This window comes from Halyomorpha halys, unplaced genomic scaffold, assembly GCF_000696795.3.
Source record: "Halyomorpha halys isolate HHAL.00 unplaced genomic scaffold, Hhal_1.1 Scaffold989.1, whole genome shotgun sequence".
NCBI classification, from domain to species: domain Eukaryota; kingdom Metazoa; phylum Arthropoda; class Insecta; order Hemiptera; family Pentatomidae; genus Halyomorpha; species Halyomorpha halys.
In genome coordinates this window covers 281,669-302,238 of record NW_027109669.1, presented here as the reverse complement: position 1 = coordinate 302,238, position 20,570 = coordinate 281,669, and the positions used below count along the sequence as shown (strand labels likewise).

General features: G+C 31.4%; 2 protein-coding genes and 1 non-coding gene across 4 annotated transcripts in view; 2 read left to right on the top strand and 1 right to left on the bottom strand.

Annotated features, from left to right (window-relative positions):
* Positions 1-388, bottom strand: part of LOC136795867 (uncharacterized) — a 3,142-nt gene extending 2,754 nt beyond the window's left edge. The window contains exon 1 of the mRNA XM_067047802.1: positions 134-388. Coding sequence (XP_066903903.1) covers positions 134-313 — 180 coding nt within the window. The 5' untranslated portion in view covers positions 314-388. The remainder of the gene's footprint in view (positions 1-133) is intronic.
* Positions 1-20,570, top strand: part of LOC106687625 (gamma-interferon-inducible lysosomal thiol reductase) — a 40,415-nt gene that overhangs the window by 12,748 nt on the left and 7,097 nt on the right. For both annotated transcript variants that reach the window (XM_014431608.3, XM_067047804.1), the window contains exons 3-5: positions 7,069-7,242; positions 10,763-10,909; positions 17,054-17,119. In XM_014431608.3, coding sequence (XP_014287094.1) covers positions 7,069-7,242; positions 10,763-10,909; positions 17,054-17,119 — 387 coding nt within the window. The remainder of the gene's footprint in view (positions 1-7,068; positions 7,243-10,762; positions 10,910-17,053; positions 17,120-20,570) is intronic.
* Positions 19,779-19,988, top strand: LOC112210849 (small nucleolar RNA U3). The gene has a single exon (XR_002945332.1). It is a non-coding gene; the product is annotated as a small nucleolar RNA U3 (small nucleolar RNA).

The following is a 20,570-nucleotide window of genomic DNA, read 5'->3' as shown; positions in this document are numbered from 1 at the left end:
TCGTTTTGTTAGGTCGGAAACTTTTCAGACAACCCTCGTAAATACAATTAACAGATAAAAAAAGATCGATCATTTGAATATAAAATTGATAAGAAAATAATCATCGGATATCACCAGAAGAATAAAAACTTACGATTTTAACCATAGCTCGTTGGTAATATTTTTTCACCATACAAGCTCTCAAAGCCTTATGTTCTAAATATTTGACGCATGCAGTTATGTCCTTTTTAGAACATTCCATATCATCAATATCTTTGTGTGTATTCAGCCATTGCTCATAATTCTTCACAATAGATCTTTCAATATAATTCATGTATGAATTCCTAACCTAAAAAAAAAAAAAAAAAAAAAAATCATTTTTAAAAAATGTTTATTTAGCGTAATTCTAAAGCCATTATACAAACCAATGTTGTAAGTATTTCACTTTGTTCATCTTTATCGGTGAAAATATTTGAGAAATTTATGTTCCAGTGTGAACATTCACCTAGAAGTGAACTAAAAAAGGAGTCAAGGTTAGAGTAGAAGAATCAAAATTGAGAATAAATTAAAAATAATATCTTTCAATGTGATATTATTCAAACAGAAAAGTGTAAAGAAATCAGTATTTAATTACTATGAAGGAACATAAACGATAATGATAGATTAATAATAACCAATATATTATAAATACTTTTTTAACTTATTAAATTAGAAATCTAAGGAAATTAAATATCCCTTTTTAAATTAGTTATTACCTTGGATTTGGTTTATGCATATCCATTGCTTATATTTTAATGAAGGGGAGGGGTGTGGTCAAAATACATTGATGGGTGTGGTTAAAACACATTGTTAGGTAATATATTGTTTAAGTATATGCCTTCTTGATATGTATTGGGTATGCCCATGCTGTAACAGTATTTTACATCATATGTTTCATTTATAACCCTACTTTCAACTATTTTCTATTTGGTAGCATTATATTTATATTTTATGATGTCAATGGCAGGGATTTATAGTAGGATTTTTTCAGTGGGGGTGGGGGCTGTACTAATTTATAGTATTCTGTATTAATTAGTTTTGAAGTTCCCTTAGAGCTTGTTTTGAATAGTTGCTCCAATTATCACTTTTAAAGTTTATTTTAGTAATTTTTGTTGATTGAAGTATATTGTTATAGAATTTGAGATGTAATGAATCATGTGGAACTGTTTAATGGAGACACGCTAATTAGGTTCAGGTCAAAATATTGCAACCTTATACGGGATTTAGGAGTTTTAAACAATGAACTTATGACAGCTATGTCTCAGGAACTATTAGGAACTATTACAAAGTCGTGGAGAGTATGATGGCGAGTCGTGGAAATTTGGAATATAGAACAGGACATTTACAATCAAATCTGGTATTATGGGAAATGCATTTCTGATTCACTTAGATAGTTTAGCTAATAATAAAACGAAAGAATGTCCTTATATTATCTAAAAACTACCTGCATCAGCTTAATTTTTAGTTAAACAAGAATAATAAAAGAATTGTTTGTATCTTTTTTAGTCCTGACGAAGCCCTGCAACGTGGGTTGAAACGTTGGCTCAATAATAATAGTATAATTATTTACTATTTGAGTTTTTTTTACTGCACCCGGACCATATTCCATTCAATAATAAAAGAAGTTAGCAACGACTTTTACATATTTACCAAATTTTAAATGAGCATTAATATATTTCATTGTTATTTTTTGTTAGTTCTTATTTTCTGTTTTAAATAATTCTAATTTCATATAGGTATTTATCTAATAACGTGTACAAATATTTTTAAAAATGATGAAACAGGCTAGAAATATCTTGCCGGATATAATACAAATTTTGAAAGTTGAATTTTGTATTTTGTCTGCACAAGCTTGGAAGACAGGTTTCTTTCATGTCAGACTAATTTTGTCTGACTCATACCAACACTAATTTTGTATGAACAATGCGCGGCACAGTTCCAGCTTGGGAGACAGGTTTCTTTTTTGTCAGTACTAACTCTAGTTTCATATGAGTCAAAAACCAAGAGGTATGAAATAACTGGATTTTTGAGTTGATAAAATTGAATTTTGGAACGCGTCTGCACAACACGCCGCACAGCATTAGTTTGGGAAACAGGTTTCTTTTGAGTCAATACTAACCCTAGTTTCATTTGAGTCAAAAACCAAGAGGTAAGAAATAACTGCATTTTTGTGGTTTTAGTACGGTTTGGAACGGCTGCCATTTTTAAACATTCCTGAACTGGATTGGTAGACTCATCAAATTTTGACTTCCAGCTATATGTAGTTCACATTAATGAATTCGAAAATTGGGGTGAATTAACTGTCTTTCTTTTCCTCTCCGGCTCTTGTACTATAATGAGTGACAACCGTCATATCTCAGAGGATGGTAACCTCGTCCTACTGAGTATTATTCCTGTAGGTACGATGGAGGTATGCAAGCCTGGAGGGTAGCTAGCCGCCAGATCATGCAGGAAGGTGCCTTCGTTCTACCTGTTGCTATTCCGGTAGATACGGAGGAGGTATGTAAGCCCTGAGGGTAGCTTGCCGCTGGGTCTTATCTTATATCTCAGAGAATGGTAACCTCGTCCTACCAGGTATTATTCCTGTTGGTACGATTATCTTATAATAGGTAGTTTCGTGCGTTATTTTGGCATCGTTTATTTATTATCTTATCGACATTGCTCAGTAGTATATACAAAAATAAATAATATTTAAAAATAACTATATGTTTTTATAAAGGAAAGTAATGTATAAAAATTTATACATTTTTATGTATATACTCAAATGAGAGCTTCGATGAGGCTCGAGGTGCTGCGCTCTGGTGGTTTGAAGCTGAACTTCTTGTTCCTCTCGCTACAAAATAGTTGTTAATTTTTTATTTTTATTCATAATTATACATATAGTAAATTATTATGGAGTGATACAGACGTGTAGAGAAACTGTCCATTGGTAGCACTCTAACTTGTTAATTTAATTACCCAAACATATAATGTTTTTATTAACTTATAATTGCTCTGTCATAAATACAAAATAAACTGTTCAAGTTATAGACAAGATTCAAAACAAAATATTTATTCCGAATCAATATGATTTTAAAATATACAACGAGGTGTTATTATTTGATCGTAGAAATGGAGGGGATGGTCGGGGAGTGCGTTAGCAAATTTTTCTGACCGTAACTCCCAACCATCTCCACATAAAATGTACAATGTTAAAATGGATTTCATGATTGAATGCGATGGCTGGGGAAATTCTCTAATTACTTAGAACCCAAGGAGCATAAATATTTGTCTGTTGGGAGGTCTACAGGGCTAACTAAACACAAACTTGTGGATGCAGCACAAGCCCCCTATGGCTGGTAGAAGTTGGCCTGAATTTGTGGCCGACCCGTCTGGTGTCGGTTTTTGGTCACAAATCAAAGGGCACATGTGTTGCGTCCATAGGTTTGTTTTCAGTTTGCATTGTTTTAGAACTGCCAACTGTAATTATTGAAAGAATTTCCCCAACCTTTGGATTTAATACTTAACTCTTGTTTAAGATTGTTTATTTTAAAATTCTATCGATTCGGTGTAAATACATTGTTTTAAATTTTGTTAATTAACCTTAGCAGTTTATTTTTGTTTTAACATAGCACAAATATATGTTTATGAAGACATTATGTGTCTAGATAATTAAATTAAAAAGCTTCTGATAAAAATTCTAGAACGAAGATTGAATTTATAGGTTATGTAGTAATTAATATTATATTAATTAATTTAAAAGTTATATGAATTTTTATCATTTATAACATACATTGCTGATATTTACGTTTCTTTTCATTTCACTTATTTTTATTTTGTTCCTTTTTATAATGTAAATCGAATGTTATAGCCGTAAAATTCAAAAGAACAAAACAAGCTCGTAGATACCACCGTTTATTGCTTCCTTTGTTTACCAAGCTTTTGTGGCAAGTGTCAAATGTGTAAATCCAGCATAAACGTTCAGCTACACGTTTATCAAACTATGGAATTATATTAAATATCTTATCTATTAACTTTATCGGTTTATTTTTGTACAAATATACATTTATAGTTAGGAACATTATATGTCTTGGTTATTAAATTAATAAATATCATTAAAATTCTAGAACGAAAGTTGAATTTAATAAACGTTATCTTATATTTCATTTTATCTCATATTATATGTATCATTTCTATGGTTGTTTATAATCTACCATCTTTGCCGATATTTACATTTCCTTTAACTTAACCCCTCACCATTTTGTTTCTTTTTATTTATTTGGCTTTCTAGAACACACAAGCATGTGGGGTCATTGAAGTTGGTTTCTTAGTTTACCAAGCATCAGTAGATATTTGCGGCAAGTGGTGAACTTGTAGATCAGGCTAAAAATATGCTCTGCCACAACCAGCAAGCCTTACACTCCATTAATGGACACTTTTTAAGTCTAATTATAATAATCAGTTTTTATTTTTTACTGTTTCTTTTTTATTTTATTTTTTTGTTTACAAACTATCTTAAGTCATATTTAAAGTAAATTTAAATATTTAATTTTAATGTGTCAATAATGTATTTAATTCATAAATATTTTCATGTGTCGATAACTATCGAAGAGAATAATTTTATTTCCAATACCTTGTTGAGCTATTTAATTTACTTTAAAGACTCAAAAATACAACCATTTTATTCTTAAGTTATTATCATAAGTGTTGTTAATTTTTTTAAAAATTAATAAGCAAATTTACTGGACTGATATTCCTCCCTTCCTTGCCTCGCTGATTGTATGAAAATGAGGGCCCAAACATTATGAGCGTACGGGCTCAACTTCAATTCCGGTACTGGTAAACTATCTAAAAACTTTTCTTTTAAATAAAATCGGATGGCTTTATTGATTCCACAATAAAAAAGTATCTATGGAAAGGATATTATTGCTAATTTGTGTTATGGTTTTATTAGGTAAAAAAAATATTTTGTTTTATTTTTTGGTGAAAAACCATAATATTGGACCAAAATCCCTCATCAGCCACTCCCTCTCTCCACATTCCTCTAAATTGCATCACATTGTGTTCATTATCAATTTAAAAAAAAAAAAAAGTGTCCCCACTGTACTAAAATGGCGGGCCCACAAATTTGAATTAAGTCACTTTTTCCGTCAGCACATAGCTGAGTTAAGATAGGACTTGATAGAAGTCAAATTATTCTAGAATTAAGATTAAGTCTGAATTGTGGTTATAAAGTTGCCTTTTCCCCTACTTTGTGGGAAATCTTTTCTCATAGCAATTTAGTCGTATGGCATTTGGTTAATGTACTAAAAAAAAATGTACTAATCAGATTATAAACAATCAACTTTGATTATCTGTATATAGATCTATTGTTAAAATCCTCTTATATGGGCGAAACATTCTTTCTTATTTCATTGAAAGTTATTGATTAACAATAAACTGTAGTTATGAAGAAGATTTTAAAATAAGATAATTCAGTGCAAGCCTTGATTTTTCAACTGCTGACAAAGAATATGTAGTGAAGTTTAGGTGGTAAAAATGAAAATGAATACATTCACTAAACCAATTATCAACAATTTAATTAAACATAAAACCTTACATTAGAAGGTTCTGGTAACTTCTATTTTTACCAATTTTGAATATTATTAAAATTATAGTTACTTCATTATCTAAAATAAATCATAATAATTTTGCAGAAATTATTCTAGCCCATTACAAAATAAAATTAAATGGAACTACTTGCTTCATTTAAACTCGGGTGGAGCCTCCACAACACTGTCTTCCCGAGTCGATGCCCACACAATCACGCAGGAAAAAGCATTATGTGTCAAGTGTTCCAAACTGGCAGATTTAATGTTGATAGAAGTTCCTTGCGACATTTTTAGCTGATACCTTGTATAAGCTAACAACTTTAGTTCAACCAGTGAATCGGTCTTCACAAGTAAAGGATAGGATGTTTTCTTCAGATGGCTGCAATAGTCCAATTAGGTCTATATGAATTGTAGTAAATCTTACATCTGTTATCAGATAATTCTTTATTAGTATCTTAACATGTCGCAATACATTTTCTGTCTATAAACGTAAATCATCCTTCATGTTTGTCTAAATGGTCTTGAAACACATCAGCTTTTCCGTTGCTCTAATCCCAGGTTGTGATATATTGAAAATTTTATGAGATTGTTATAGGGAAAAAGTCAGATTTTATTTGGTAGAACATCGTAACATAATTGGCATCCGGTTGATATTCTAAAAAATTTGCCAATATATTTATTATTATTATTGGCGCGACAGACCATAGAAGTCCAAGGCCTCGTGCGATGTATGTAGAAAATACATGACGCGTATCATGACGAGGTTTTCATAGGGTGGATTCGTCACTCCCACACCTACTTTTGTGAGTGCCACCCATTGGCTTACGGGCCACACAAATTTCCCGGGGGGAGATTGAGTGAGAGAGTATTGCATATTTATATGCTTGAAAAAATCCCAGGTAGGGCCGGGGACTCGATCTCGTAACCTTCTGGTTGGTAGACTGGCATGTTACCACGCGGCTACCGTGACCCCCCGATATATTTATAAAAATAATTAAAGTTGGGATGTTTTTTCTCTACCACATTTATTGATGTATGCTCAACTTTTGACTGGTCAAGCAATCTTCAGGTAAATTATCTTTGGTTCAAACATACATTAAATCAGAGTAACAATTATAATAATATTAATCAACATTTTATTTAATCCTTAGCCACAATAGTATTATTGGAAATGATTGATTTTATAAATATGCATTACTGTCTTGGATTTAACATATATTAATAAAATTAATCATATTGTAACTAAGACTTAAAAAAAAGGTAATTAATATTATAATTTTCTTGGGATTTAATGTACATTGGAGTCCCTCTAAATGGCCTGATAAACTGAAACATTGTAAATACATAAATAAACGTGGTGAAGAAAAATCAGCTCTGCCTAATTCATTTGATAAATCTTCCTTCACCTTAAATAACCTGAAAATTTAATAGTTTTATTTCTCTTATATTATTTGTTTCTAAATCTCTATCTTTATTTTAGACTGAAATGAATAATGACTCGTATGAGTTTAGTTGCCAGCATGGTCCTCAGGAGTGTTTGGGAAATAAAATACATTCTTGTGTTATAAAAAGGATTAGCAATGAATTAACAAGAACAAGAGTTTTGACATGTATGATTGGCGGTAAATTTAACCCAGAAGAAAGTGGTAGAAAGGTATAGTACAGAAATGAAATTGTAACCAACACAAGGTTGGTTTAAGGTTTTATTTAATAGTTGTTATACCATTTAGTGGTTATTACAAATGTTTGGTTAAAGATGCAGTGATATTCCATTCTTGTGGTACACTCAGAAGTAAGAGTAATCATAATAATTGTAAATTATTTTAAGAATTATATCAGCTGTATCTTTTAGTGTGCTGTATTGATTTATTTTAATTTTTTTTAAATTACCACTGTCAGAAGGACCATGGTTAGTTGTTCTGATAATTAAATATATAACATTTGACAGCTAAATATCAGATGCCACTTTTGAAGTCTTATGAAAATACCTTATGAATTTTATATTGGAAAAATGAACAAATATTCTTTCTGTAGTGTATAAACTAGTGATTGGATTTATATTATATGCCTTTATTTTTTTTAATATAAATTATTTTTTTAATTTTAAATTTTTTCTCATTATTATGAAGATTGAGAAGATTAATTTAGTTCAGTGGGTAAGGCTCTGGGTTCCAAACTCCTAGAACTAAGTTTGATTTTTTCTGTACCAGGTATTTATTTATTTGTTCTGTTTTATCAACCATGAATCAACTCAGGAGTCAAAAAGCCTCTTGAGGCTTACTTAGCCTTTATAGAGTGGGTACTCTTAATTGGAGTGAGAGGTTACCCTGACGATAAAGGTTGACTGCTGGGGATATTAGCTCCTTATATAACTCTTGGTCAAGAAACTATACATTACCAAGAGTCTTCATAGATTATTGTTGTATTTTTTTTTTTAATTTCATTTTTTTTAGAATCGAGTTTGAACTTTATATACAAGTGTTTCATTTTCTGAAATAATCAATTTGAAAATTAATTAAGGGGCGGCCTGGAAGTTGGGAGGGTGTGAGAGTTATTTGAAGAGTTTTGTATTGGACACCATAATCCCATTTCACTGAATTAAACATTTTTTTAAAGATAACCTGTTACTTCTTCTAACATTGAACTAGACAAACTTCTATTAAAAGTTAGATAGAAGTTTCACTAATATGGAATTGATAGGATTGGAAGTCTGGATTAAACAAAATTTTCTGTTAAGTGCACATTATTATAAATATAATAACAATTTTTATCCTTACCTCAGTTTGTTTTCAATATTACGTAATGTTTCCCTAGATCTGAGTTTTCAACTTTCAAAACTGAGCTAGGGTTACAAAGCAAAACACCATTATGGTTAAAACTCAAACTTTATTTACCATTCAGATCTATGAAATAAACATTAGTACATTAATGTAATACCTAGTGTAAGAATTTAGGATTTTAAAAATGGAAATATGTTACATTCTGAACTGGGCTATAAAATAATGTATAGTACTTAATGAAAGCAAGAATAACATAACCTTTTGCTATATTAATGAGTTTCCGTTAGCAACTCTTGAGTCAGTAATATGTTGGTGCTAGTTTACATATTCCCCAGATATAAGAGCTCTCACTCATAATCATTCTGTTTGTCATACCTATAATTTCTATCAGTAGTTAAGTTAGTTAAATTTTATCCTAAATCAAGTTTTCAAAAAGTAATTTAGTGTGTCAAATTATTTAATTAGCCCCCTGAAAAATTCTGTGATGTTCTTTGAACCAGACAGAATATTTCATCCCAAGTTTCATTTTTTTTTCAAATGTTTTGACGCTACCCCAACTATCAATACTAATCAAATTACCACTAAAATCTTCTATTTCCTTTAGGTTATTTTTTTTTATTCAGAAACAGTTTGTTTACCAACTTCTAAATCATTTGCAATTTTGGTTAGTGACTCCTTTACATCAATATGAAAGTTTTGGCTCCATATTTTAACACTCAAACTAAATGGTATATAAAAACAATAACGGTTGTTGACACAGTTGAAACATACTCACAAATAAATGAATAATGCAATAGGAGTACCATCTGATGTCTAAAGGGGAGGAAACAAAATAAATTCAAAGAGACTTTCTAAAAACAGCTGTATGAATTGAATAGTTTTCCAGAAAATAGATTGTTCGCCATCTTATTTGTCAGACTTTTCCATCATTTCTAACTGTGTAAATTTAACCTTCTCTTTAAATTAGTTTCTTACTTACTGCTTGCTACATTAAACTTTTAGTTTACTAAATTTTAATTAGTGTTTTTGAATCCCTACAGAATTTATGAGATATCCAGACGGGGTCCATGTAAGTGGATTCCATGCTGTAACTAAGACCTGTTATTAATTAACTGTCATTATACAGTAATCTACCATAATGAAAACTGCAAGAATGAAAGTATCAAAAGTGTTTTATATTTAATATAAATCATGTAAGAAATGATAAGATTGAAAAACAAGACTAAATCATTTTGAACAAGTGTGTTTTTTGTTTAAAATATCTCACAGCTCCCCGGCACTCTTAAATCATTGATGGTGATGGTTCTAGTCCAGTCTTGGATAAGGATGGTTGACTTCTATTTATTGTTGACCTATGGAATAAATCTTGACCTTATCTAGACTTGATGAACTCGTCACCGGGTTAATCTTGAATGATCTAATCTTGGTGGGTAACCAATGTTTTGTAGTAGGTTTCTCTTCACCATTTTTATATTAATTGATTAATAACCCTATTTATAATAAGAAAATGATGTTATGATGCCCTCTGCTTTTTTTTTTCAATTGTCATACAGTGAAGATGTGACTATTGTGATTCTTTTTCTAAAATCATAATCTCTCACTCTTTCTATTTCAACTTTTCCCAATTTCTGTTGTCAGGATCTTTTTTGATGTCATTCATAAGTCATTTTGCTGAGTATTATGTACAGCTGGGTTAGTTGCATTCCTATTGACTTAACTTATAATTATTGCCTTCCAACCTTACCTTCATCTTCATATTTATATATAGCCCAGACTAATTTGCAGATTTGTTCACTACTTCTTTTCTGCTTTATTTCAGGATCTCTGCATGTATTTTGGCAGTTCAAGGAAATCTATTGTTTCAGTGAAATTCGCTTTGAATAATTTTTGAAAGAGCAATATTCAAACCTGATTTAACATATATTATCAAAAGATAAAAATTTTATTCATGATAAAAAAATTCATGATAATTTCTTTAATTATTAATGAGATAAGAGGGTTTGTTGAATCAAGCTTAAAGCCGTATATTGTTTTTTTAATATTAGCAAAATGCAAATGTAGAGAGGAAACCATGGATTAAAAGTGTTCTAGATATTTATATTAAGTTTAAAAAACACTTAAAGGGTAAATAGTGGAACAATGATCCACAATGTTTACACTATGGTTTGTTACTACTCTGAAAGGTTGATATTTATACAAGTCTTCTAATGGTTCTTTATATTAATGGCAAATTTTTGTTTTCAATTTAATTTTTAATTTAACCTTGTAAGAAAGAATATGAGTATATTTATAATTGTTTGAAACCTGATTTTTGAACCTTTTTTTAAGTAATGGTTTTTTTAACATACCAATCAGTCAGCTATTACTTAAAATTTATTTATTGTTTCATGTTAGTGTTCCAGGGATTATAATCTTGATTGGAACACTATCTCCCAGTGTGCTGAAGGAAAAGAAGGCAACGAACTTCTTAAATTGAATGGTGATAAAACTAATGCTTTATCACCTGAAGTGTCATTTATTCCAACTATCCTTCTTAATAATGTAAGTAATTAAATTAATGTAAGTAATTTACTTACTCCCAGTGAAACCTTCATTTAATTATTTTTTTATTATATATATGACTAATTATAATCTGTTATTGTTAATAAGAGGTAACTGTCACCAAATATTTTAGTGTTTGTTTTGTTCAGGCTGCATTTAATCTTTATAACAGGGAGTAAAATGACTGACAACATTTCTGACCAAGTCTTTATTTTATATAATATTATTTGAAATTCAGTTATCATTATATTTCTTTAGAGCCAATGGAATCTCCTGCCTTCCAAGCAATAACAAAGTTAATATTATTTGATCCTGTTTTTAAACTTTTTCATTCTTATCTTATAAATGTCTCTGTAATCATCAGTTAATTTACTGGGTAATGTTCAAAACAGAATAATCAGTCACTAAAAAATTAAATTAGATTAAAAAAGGATTTTCATCAAAATTTAAAAAAATGATTTAAAATCTGCCTTTTGATTGCTGCTTCATCCTTTTGTGTACTGACTACTGGAGGTTGATGGGAAGCTGCTTTCAAATTCTTATTAAGGAATGAGTGGATTTTACAATAGTTAGGAGCTCCATTTTCATGGTCCCTTTGCCTAAAGGAAATTAATCCGGCTATAGACATGGCCTAAAACCAAATGCTTCTGGTCGCGTCAATTTCTTAAAAATGGTTCTATACGAAATGTTTCAGATGTCCTGCTACATTTCCATATGTAAAATAATATGAGAAGGTAGAGAAAACAATCAAAAGACTAAAGAAAAGTCATTGTGATTCCTCTTTGTATATATAAATACTAAAAAAAATAATTAATAATAGTTGTGGCAACCTCTTAGATTAAATCTTGTTACAAAATGTTTATAAATAAATAATAAGCATCAAGAAACAGTAAAGTGAAGAGAATTACCTGGTTGGTCATATTAATCTACAAGTTCAGAATGCTTTGGAATAATGTCTAGCAAGTATGATCTGCCAGTTTTAAGTATGGATCTCCGAGGTTTTGTATTGAAATGAAGTCATGTTATAATGTTACAAAGAAAAAAATATTCTATATTTTGCTTGTTACTGGTTTCAGTATCACTTAAGAAAATCATAGTCCATTTTTGAACTGATTTCCTTAAAATTAATATTTTAAAGAAATCTTCTTTTAAGATTTATGTCGCTATTTTAGTTGTTACATTTTAACTTTACTAATAGTTGGATCTATACCCAAACTAATTATTAATCTGTTATTATATAGGGGTAAGAATAATCAGCTCTTTTAACTGAACAATTTTTTTATTTTGGTCAACTATTTTTTTTTTATTGCTCCCGTTTTATTCATTTTTTTTTCAAAGAATCTGTTAATTGTGTGTAAAAACTGACTTTAGAATTTTTTAAAACATTATTAGCTAGTATTGTTGTGAGTATTGAGTGGGAAGTTTTTTTCCTTATTCCATCAATCTTGAGATCCAAATTTTACATAATCTATGTTTATATTTATATATTATATTATTAGTTAGACAAGGTTACCTAATGAAATCCTTGGAGGGAGGGGATGAGCCGGCATGTTGTGCATTATCATGCCTACTATTAGATCAAGATTTATATGCAATTGAGGTCTATTTTGACAGTGAATGAGTTATTTAGGTTTTTAATTTAGTTTATATTCTTAACATTGTTAAATTTTAATTTGTGTGTTACTAGCTCTGTATTTAATTTATAAATGATAAAGTAAGTAATAATAGAAACAATGCATTTTTGTTGCTGTCTAGTGTTTTGTTTTTGGATATAGAATTAAAGATTATTGTTTTATTTTTCCTAACTTAAATAATATCTAAGATCTTAAACTTAGATTAAATATTAAACATAAGATCTTTTGATAGATGCCTGGTGGAAAGACATGTAGTGTGGCAATATGCAGATGGAACGGACTGAAATTAAACTATTTGGAAAATTATTAGTTTTTTTTTCCCACTTCCAAAAGACCCTTCATTGATAGTCATTAAAATTCAGGCATATTTTCATATTAAACAAAACATTTTACTAAGAACTGGGCTATTAGCTCAGCTTCCAATTCAATTTTGTACATTTTTTTTTAACAAACGATGAGGACGTAGATCAGGCTGTGGACCTCGACCCACTAGAGGTGGAAAATCGGGTATTCTTAATGATGAAGTAGCTATCGACAGACTTGAAAAAAAGAAAGGCCCCAGGAACAAACAGCCTACCATCGGAGCTGTTCAAAGATGGCGGAGAACCTCTAAGAACATTGGAACTAATTAAAAGAATATGGGAGGAAGAAATATCCTAAATAAGGCTAAAAATCCTAATATCCTAAATAAGGCTCCAGATATGAGTGCAGCAATTACAGAGGCATAGCACTCCTTCCAGGTGGCCTCCAAGATAATGACTATCTTATAATCCTGCTAAATAGGATATCTCGGTATTACGAGAATGTAATAGGTGACCACTAAGTTGGGTTCAGAAGAGGAAAGAGCACGCTAGACCAGATCTTTGTCCTGTATATACATATGTATATATGTCCTGAAACAGATACTCAAAAAATGATAGGAAGTAGATCAGGATGTGTATGCCTTATTTGTCTATTTCAAAGCAGCCTGTGATCTGTGACAGAAACTGTTTTTGGAAGATCATGACTGAGATGGGAATCCCCAAGAAATTGGTAAGGCTGACAAAAACGTGAACGAATAATCCTAAATGCAGAGTCCTGATACAAGAAGAAGTATCTGAAGCCTTTGAAGTCAGAACAGGTCTGAGACAAGGAGATAGACTCTGCGGTCCTAGGAAAAAACCAATATGACATGGAAAGATTTGCAAAAACTTTATTAAGAGAAGCAGTGGAAATCAATTTCAAGTAAATGAAGTTAAAACAAAATATATAATTATAAACCAAAAAATCCACCCTAATGACATGGTCTGCGTGGATGGCAAATTGTTCCTGAAGTTTCAAACAAGTTTCAAATACCTTGGATTTGTCGGGGTTGTCTGGTCTTAGGCGATTTCTCCAGCCTGATATCACTTTACAGAAGGCCCACGACAAGGCGTATTCATTATTAGTTAAGAAAGGAAGGCCGTGCCAGGGGATGAGCCCTGGACACTGACTAGGTAGAGGAGGTCTAGGTGAGAGAGTCTGAGGCAGAGTAACAGTTCTAGTTGCCGAGATGAAGCGGACGGACTAGAACTGTCATGATAGGAACCAGCTTACTAGTTGCCGAGATGAAGCGGACGGACCAGTAAGCTGATAAGGCTAGGTGCAGCTCTAGTTGCCGAGATGAAGCGGACAGACTAGAGCCGGGGAGAGACGGGAAATTACACTGGTTGCCGAGATGAAGCGGACGGACCAGTGTAACCGTTAGGAATTAGGTTACAATCTTAGATGCCGAGATGAAGCGGACAGACCAAGATTGCTGGAGTAAGGGAGAGGAGATAGGCCATAGTCTAAAGTGAGCATAATAAAAACAAACTCTTATGAGGATAGATTAGCAATAAACTTCTCTATCTCGAGTAGAGTGGAAGCCACAAGTGCTATGACTAGACCCGGAGAAGGCTGTGGATCTACGATCGAATTGGGGGATTTAGAGTCCCTTATTTATAGGCCTAGTCCATGCGGCTGTGACCGAGAAGCGGTCGGTACATGTCTGCTTGAGATAGGTTCGTGCATTGCATTATTATCATTTATTATTCATTCTACAGAGATTGCTAAGTATTATGTACAGAAATTATTAATATACAAAAATTACAACGTGTTCTTTACAAAATACAAAAAGTAATAAGTAAATTTGAGAGCTTCGGTGAGGCTCGAGGTGGAGCGCTCTGGTGAGTTGTGGTCCAATCACTTGCTCCCTCTCGCTACAGATTTATAATAACATCAATAAATGATCAAAGGACTGAGATAGACCAGTGTATAACAAGCGCAAACAGAGCCTTCTTTCTCTTTCTCTCAAGAATAGTGAAGTCCCAAGAAATCTCTAAAAATCTGAAACTAAGGGTATACATACCATGATAAAGCCAGCTCTAATATACAGCTGCGAGACCTGGGCTTTAACAGTTACCCTAGAAAGTAGAATCAAGAGATCGAATATATATATAGATGTATTGAACCGAATAAAGTCAGTCTTTTAGTAGAGTACTAGTGTGTCATATCCTATTCCTTTTTCTCTTTTTTTTTTTTTTTTCTCCATGTGTGTCATATTTTGAAAGGTTCACTGGGGAACTGAACCATTTTCTGAAGGGTGGGAATCAGCTGGTAAAGAGAATAAGGACAAAGACCAATAACCTGTTGGCAAAAGTGGATTCAGAAGCATTAAGGGCAGCAGTGGTTTGCAGAGTAAAAAGTTCTATTCTCAACCAGATCCTTGGAGACAAGGACACACCCTGGGATACTGTTAAGGAAAGGTTAAAGAAGAACTTCAGGACTATGAACGCTCCTAACCCATGGCGGAGAAGGGAATATCGGGAGGACATAAGAGAGAAGACGAAGAACTTAGAGAAGAGGAACCAGATGAAATCCTGCTGAAGTATTAACCAGTGAGAAGACCACAAATGTTATAGGTGTGGGGAGGTGGGTCTCTTAGTGGCCCAATGTCCACACACCAGGTGTTTTGAGTGTGGAAACGAGGGGTACATAGCCAAACAGTGCCCATACATGTACCGAAGAAGAGATATGGGGGAGGTGGAGTTAGGGTTGACCCGTTGGGGATCTAGTAGGGAGAACTTGCCAGTACATATCATAGGAAGTATGCCAAGGAAATACAAAGTGATTGTGGGGTGTGAACTACTAGGGAAGGTGGGTGTTAGGGTTCAGAATATCAGGGGAAAATGGGGAATTAAGTTGGGGTTAAATGTACAAATATCATAGAGAGAGAAAGAAAAAGGGTACGTGGGTCGGGGCAATCAATCAGGCTGTGGACTGGAGACGGAGGCTTAAGAGTGAATATGAAGATATTAGAAGGAAATATCAACATAAGGCAGCATTCCCATTTGAAATAGGCCACTACAAATTTACAAGGATGCCATTTTGGCTCAAAAATGCTCATATAAACTTCCAGCGTCCTTCACTAATGGAGGAGTTTTTAAGGGGCATTGATGAATTGTTTATCAGATTTATATAGATGATCTAGTGTTCAGTAAGAATGAGGATGAACGCATGCAAAATGTACACACTATTTTCCATAGAATCAGACAATTTGGGCTTAAACTGTTAGAAAACAAATCAATGTTGGAGCAGGAACAAATAAGTTTTTGGGCCACATGATTTGCAGAGCGGGAGCGAAACCTGTCGCAGATAAAGTCATGGCTATAGGGAAGATGGTCTTGCCTAGAGATGTGAAGGGAGTTCGGAAGTTATTAGGAACTTTGACCTATTACAGGAGATTCATGCCAGAAATGGCAGAGTACCTCATCCCACTCAAATGTAAAAACATACATCAGTAAAAAAGTTTTTATTTTTGATGAACTGTGAATTAAAATTTAATTTTTAAAAGTATTTAAAATATCTATCATTAAATTTAAAAAATATGTTTTTAATTTTAGAATTAATTCAGTATAATATTTTAACTTCTGCCAAATAAAATATAAGTAACCTCTAACCATGAACAGCTTAAATCTCCAAGTAAATGACTGGAGATGAAATCTCCAATTGAAAACCTCACTATTGAAGACATTTTTTCTAAAATCCATGGCAACCATTATAAAAATATCTCATTTTAAATTTAATAATGATTGTATTAGTATTTAAAAATAATATTGTATTTTGTACACCTAAATTATCTTTAAATCATAATATTTACATATAAACTCTATTTTTCTTTTTTTTTTTTCTAAATGAAAATTAGGTTATTATGACAGTTAAAACTGTACATATAAAGGTTTTGCTCTTTTTTTTTTTTTTTTATTAAATTTTTATTTTTGGTCTGAATCCAGAAAAACCAAAAACTATATTTTTCAATATCCTTTTATTTTGAGTGTTTAAACTGAAAGGAAAAACACAGTATAACCAATAACCAAATATTCTTCCAATAACCACCATCCCTATTTATTATTTATCTATCACTATCTCATTAATTAAATAAAAACTTTACAAAAATGGGATTCCCTATTTAAACAATGTTTCTTTGTTAATGCTATGTATTTTGTTTTAGGAAAGGAATAATCAAGCTGCAATATTAAAAGACCTATGGAAGCAAATTTGTTTAAAGTTTAAACAGGTAATAATTTGAATCACTTGTTCACATATAAGTATATGGGAGTAGTTTGCTCAATGGTAAGGTACTGTGCTATTAACTCCAAGGACTTGGGTTCAAACCTGGCTGTGTCAATAATTATTTTCTGTTTCACTGTTGCTGTGAGTCAGCCCTGTGAGTTTGGGAGCACTTTGGGGTCCACTCAGCCAGAGGGAGGGAGGGAGGGAGAGAGGAAGGTCTTGTCCATTACAAGGTTCGTTTAGTTTTCTGCACCCCTTGCGTGTAAATCTCCAAAAATTGAAAAAAAATTCTGTTGTAATTTGCACCTTCTGGGTATGTCGTGGTGGAAAAATCACTGCATTAAAATTTTCTTTGAGAATTTATTATTAAAAAAAATATAAAAAAAAAAAAACCTCTTCCCATTGGAAATTCCTGAGCTAAGTGAGCCAGAGAAGAACTGGAAGATAGTACAAAAGCCGGGAAGAAAAAAAGGCAGTTATCTCATCCCAATTTTTGATTACTTTAATGAAAACTATGTATAATTACTTGTCAAAACTGATGAGTCTGCCAAGTATAGGTAGGGAGAATAAAAAATGGTGGCTGTTTCAAATGCTTTTTAAAAACATTAATTTTTGATTCGGAGCTCTGTATCTTAAAAACTACCAGCAACACTAGAAAATCTTAAAGACCATTATTTAAAGAAGAGTAAATTAGCTGAAATATGAGCCACAATAGAGCTATTTACGTCCAGTAGTTGTCGAGATATAGTCTTTTAAAAAGAAACATTTCATAAAAATGTACTGCAATATCAGTAGTTAGTGAATCTATTTTAAGAAATCTATATCTCAATAACCATTCGACGTACAAATGTCTATTAGCCCTCAAATTAAAGCTAAATAATTTTACTATAAAGTAGTTTATATAGTTTTCATGATATTTGCTAAAATAAACTGATTTATAGTTGTTCGGACAATAAGTTTGATTTATGAAAAACTTTATTTCAGTAACCATAAGACGTATAGACCTCTGCCAGCACTCAAATTAAAGCTAGGTAAATTTACTATAAAATAGTTTAATACGTTTATCTTTGTAGGAGTAGCTGTTTTTATGATCTTTGACAAAATAAACTCACAAAATGTTATTTATAGTTGTTAATATAAAATGTTGGATTTTTGAAAAAATATATCTCTAGACCCATAAGACACACATATGTCTGCCAGCACTCACAATAAAGGAAATTTAACTAACTGTAAAGTAGTTTATGACACTTATCTTCGTAGGGGTAGTAGTTTTTATATTCACGTTTGAATACAAATTTGGCAAATGAAAATTTGTCCGAACAACTATAAATCAATTTATTTTAGCAAATTTCATGGAAACTACTACTCCTATGAAAAAAACATCATAAACTACTTTAAAGCTCAATAAACTAGCTTTAATTTGAGTGCTAATAGACATTTGTACGTCAAATGGTTTTTGAGATATAGATTTTTCAAAATAAATCCACTAACTACTGATCTTTCAATACATTCTGCACAAAATTTTAATGAAATGTTGCTTTTTAAGAAGCTATATCTCGGGAACTATTTAACTTAAATAACTCTATTAGGGCTCATATTTTAGCAAATTTACCCTACTTTAGGTTTTCTTTTGTTGTTGCTACTTTTTAAGATATACAGCTCTGAATGAAAAATTAATTTTTTTTATCATTTTGAAAAAGCCACCATTTTTTTATCCCCCTACCTATACTTGGCAGACTCATCAATTTTGACTAGTAATTATACATAGTTTTCATTAAAATAATAAAAAATTGGGGTGAAATAACTGCCTTTTTTCTCCTCTTGGGCTCTTGTACTAAGAGGTTCTATTGTCACCTTCACTACCAAAAGAAACTTCATTCACCATAGGTACCATGTTTCTTTTTGAAATTCTCAAAACTTAAGGGAAAAAAATAATGGTGTCAATCGATTTTTCAATACCATGTATATTTATTACATCCATTTTTAAAAATAATGGTCCACTATTTTATGTAAAAATGGTTTGGCTGTTCAGTCCCTTTCACTACCACCTGTAGGGAAAGTGCCTACTCTTGATACTGTCTCTGATATATTGCTTATTTGTATACTCTATTTAGTTTAAACTCATGCTTTTTTCTCTGATATTTAATTATTTTGTAGAGATTAATTAATTATTATTTAATTTATATGATTATATAAGGGAGAATAGGGAAACTATATAAGTTGGTTTCAAGAATGGCAACATTATAAATTATAAAAATTAAAAGTATGTTTATTTAAAAACAAATTTGATCATTTTTTTCTCAACTTTATTTTTTTCAAAACCTTCCAACGTTTCGACCCTCAGGTAATTTTCAAGGTACCTTTACTTTGTTGTCATTTTCTCTTTTAAAATTCTTAAAAATGCCGGCTAATTGCCTTTGTCCCATCTATAAATTCTTCTATATAACTTTTTCTTAAATTTAAAACTTGTATTAACCACTATCTCTTCTTTCTTTCATTTACATTTGCAAACTTTAAAAGAATTTTAAAAGAGAAAATGACAACAAAGTAAAGGTATCCTTGAAAATGACCTGAGGGTCGAAACGTTGGAAGGTTTTGAAAAAAATAAAGTTGAGAAAAAAAGGATCAAATTTGTTTTTAAATAAACTAAACCACTCTCAAACAAGAATATATTAATAACAATTAATCTAAGTATGTTTATTTTCACCTTGGCTGTAATCTGTGGGTAACATGAAACCACAATGATGAACGGTAGAGTTCTCTCCTGAGCAGGAGGCAGATCCGATGGTTCTCTTGGAGAACTGCTGGGTCATCAATGACCGTTCAGATTATCCACTTGGGTAATATGATAGGGAGGTACACAGCCTAGTGCTTCCTTTAAATACCATTATACTGTTTTCAATAAATGTTTAGCGATACGGTTTTTGAACTACATACAGTTGATGACGTATGCTATGTATAAACTAATCAAATTACTTTGTCTTTTAATATGTCAGTGGTATAATAAAATATTTTTGACTTAACTATAAAAATAAAAATATAACACAGGGTTTTCTACTAGAGATGTACACTGCAATACCAATAAAGTTCCATACCGTTGTATTAATTAAGGAAGCTGCTGGTATATAATATTTGATGCAACTAAGGTTTAGAAAGGAAAGTGTGATGATATTACCATTACCTACCACTTATTAAATTAAAGTATTCACAAGTCAGAATATATGGGTGAAAAGTACTCCGATTACATAGCAAGTAGGAAATGGCAAAATCAGCTTATTAAGGCTTTTTGTTCTACCAAATAACAACAAATAATTTACTGAAATAAATTAGCTAATAATTTAATTAGTTTCATTCCATGACTATCATTACTATGATCGCCATTACAGCTGTAATGTTTATTTATTACACTTTCAGCCAGCTTTCTACAAGATAATACAGCCATATATATACTTATA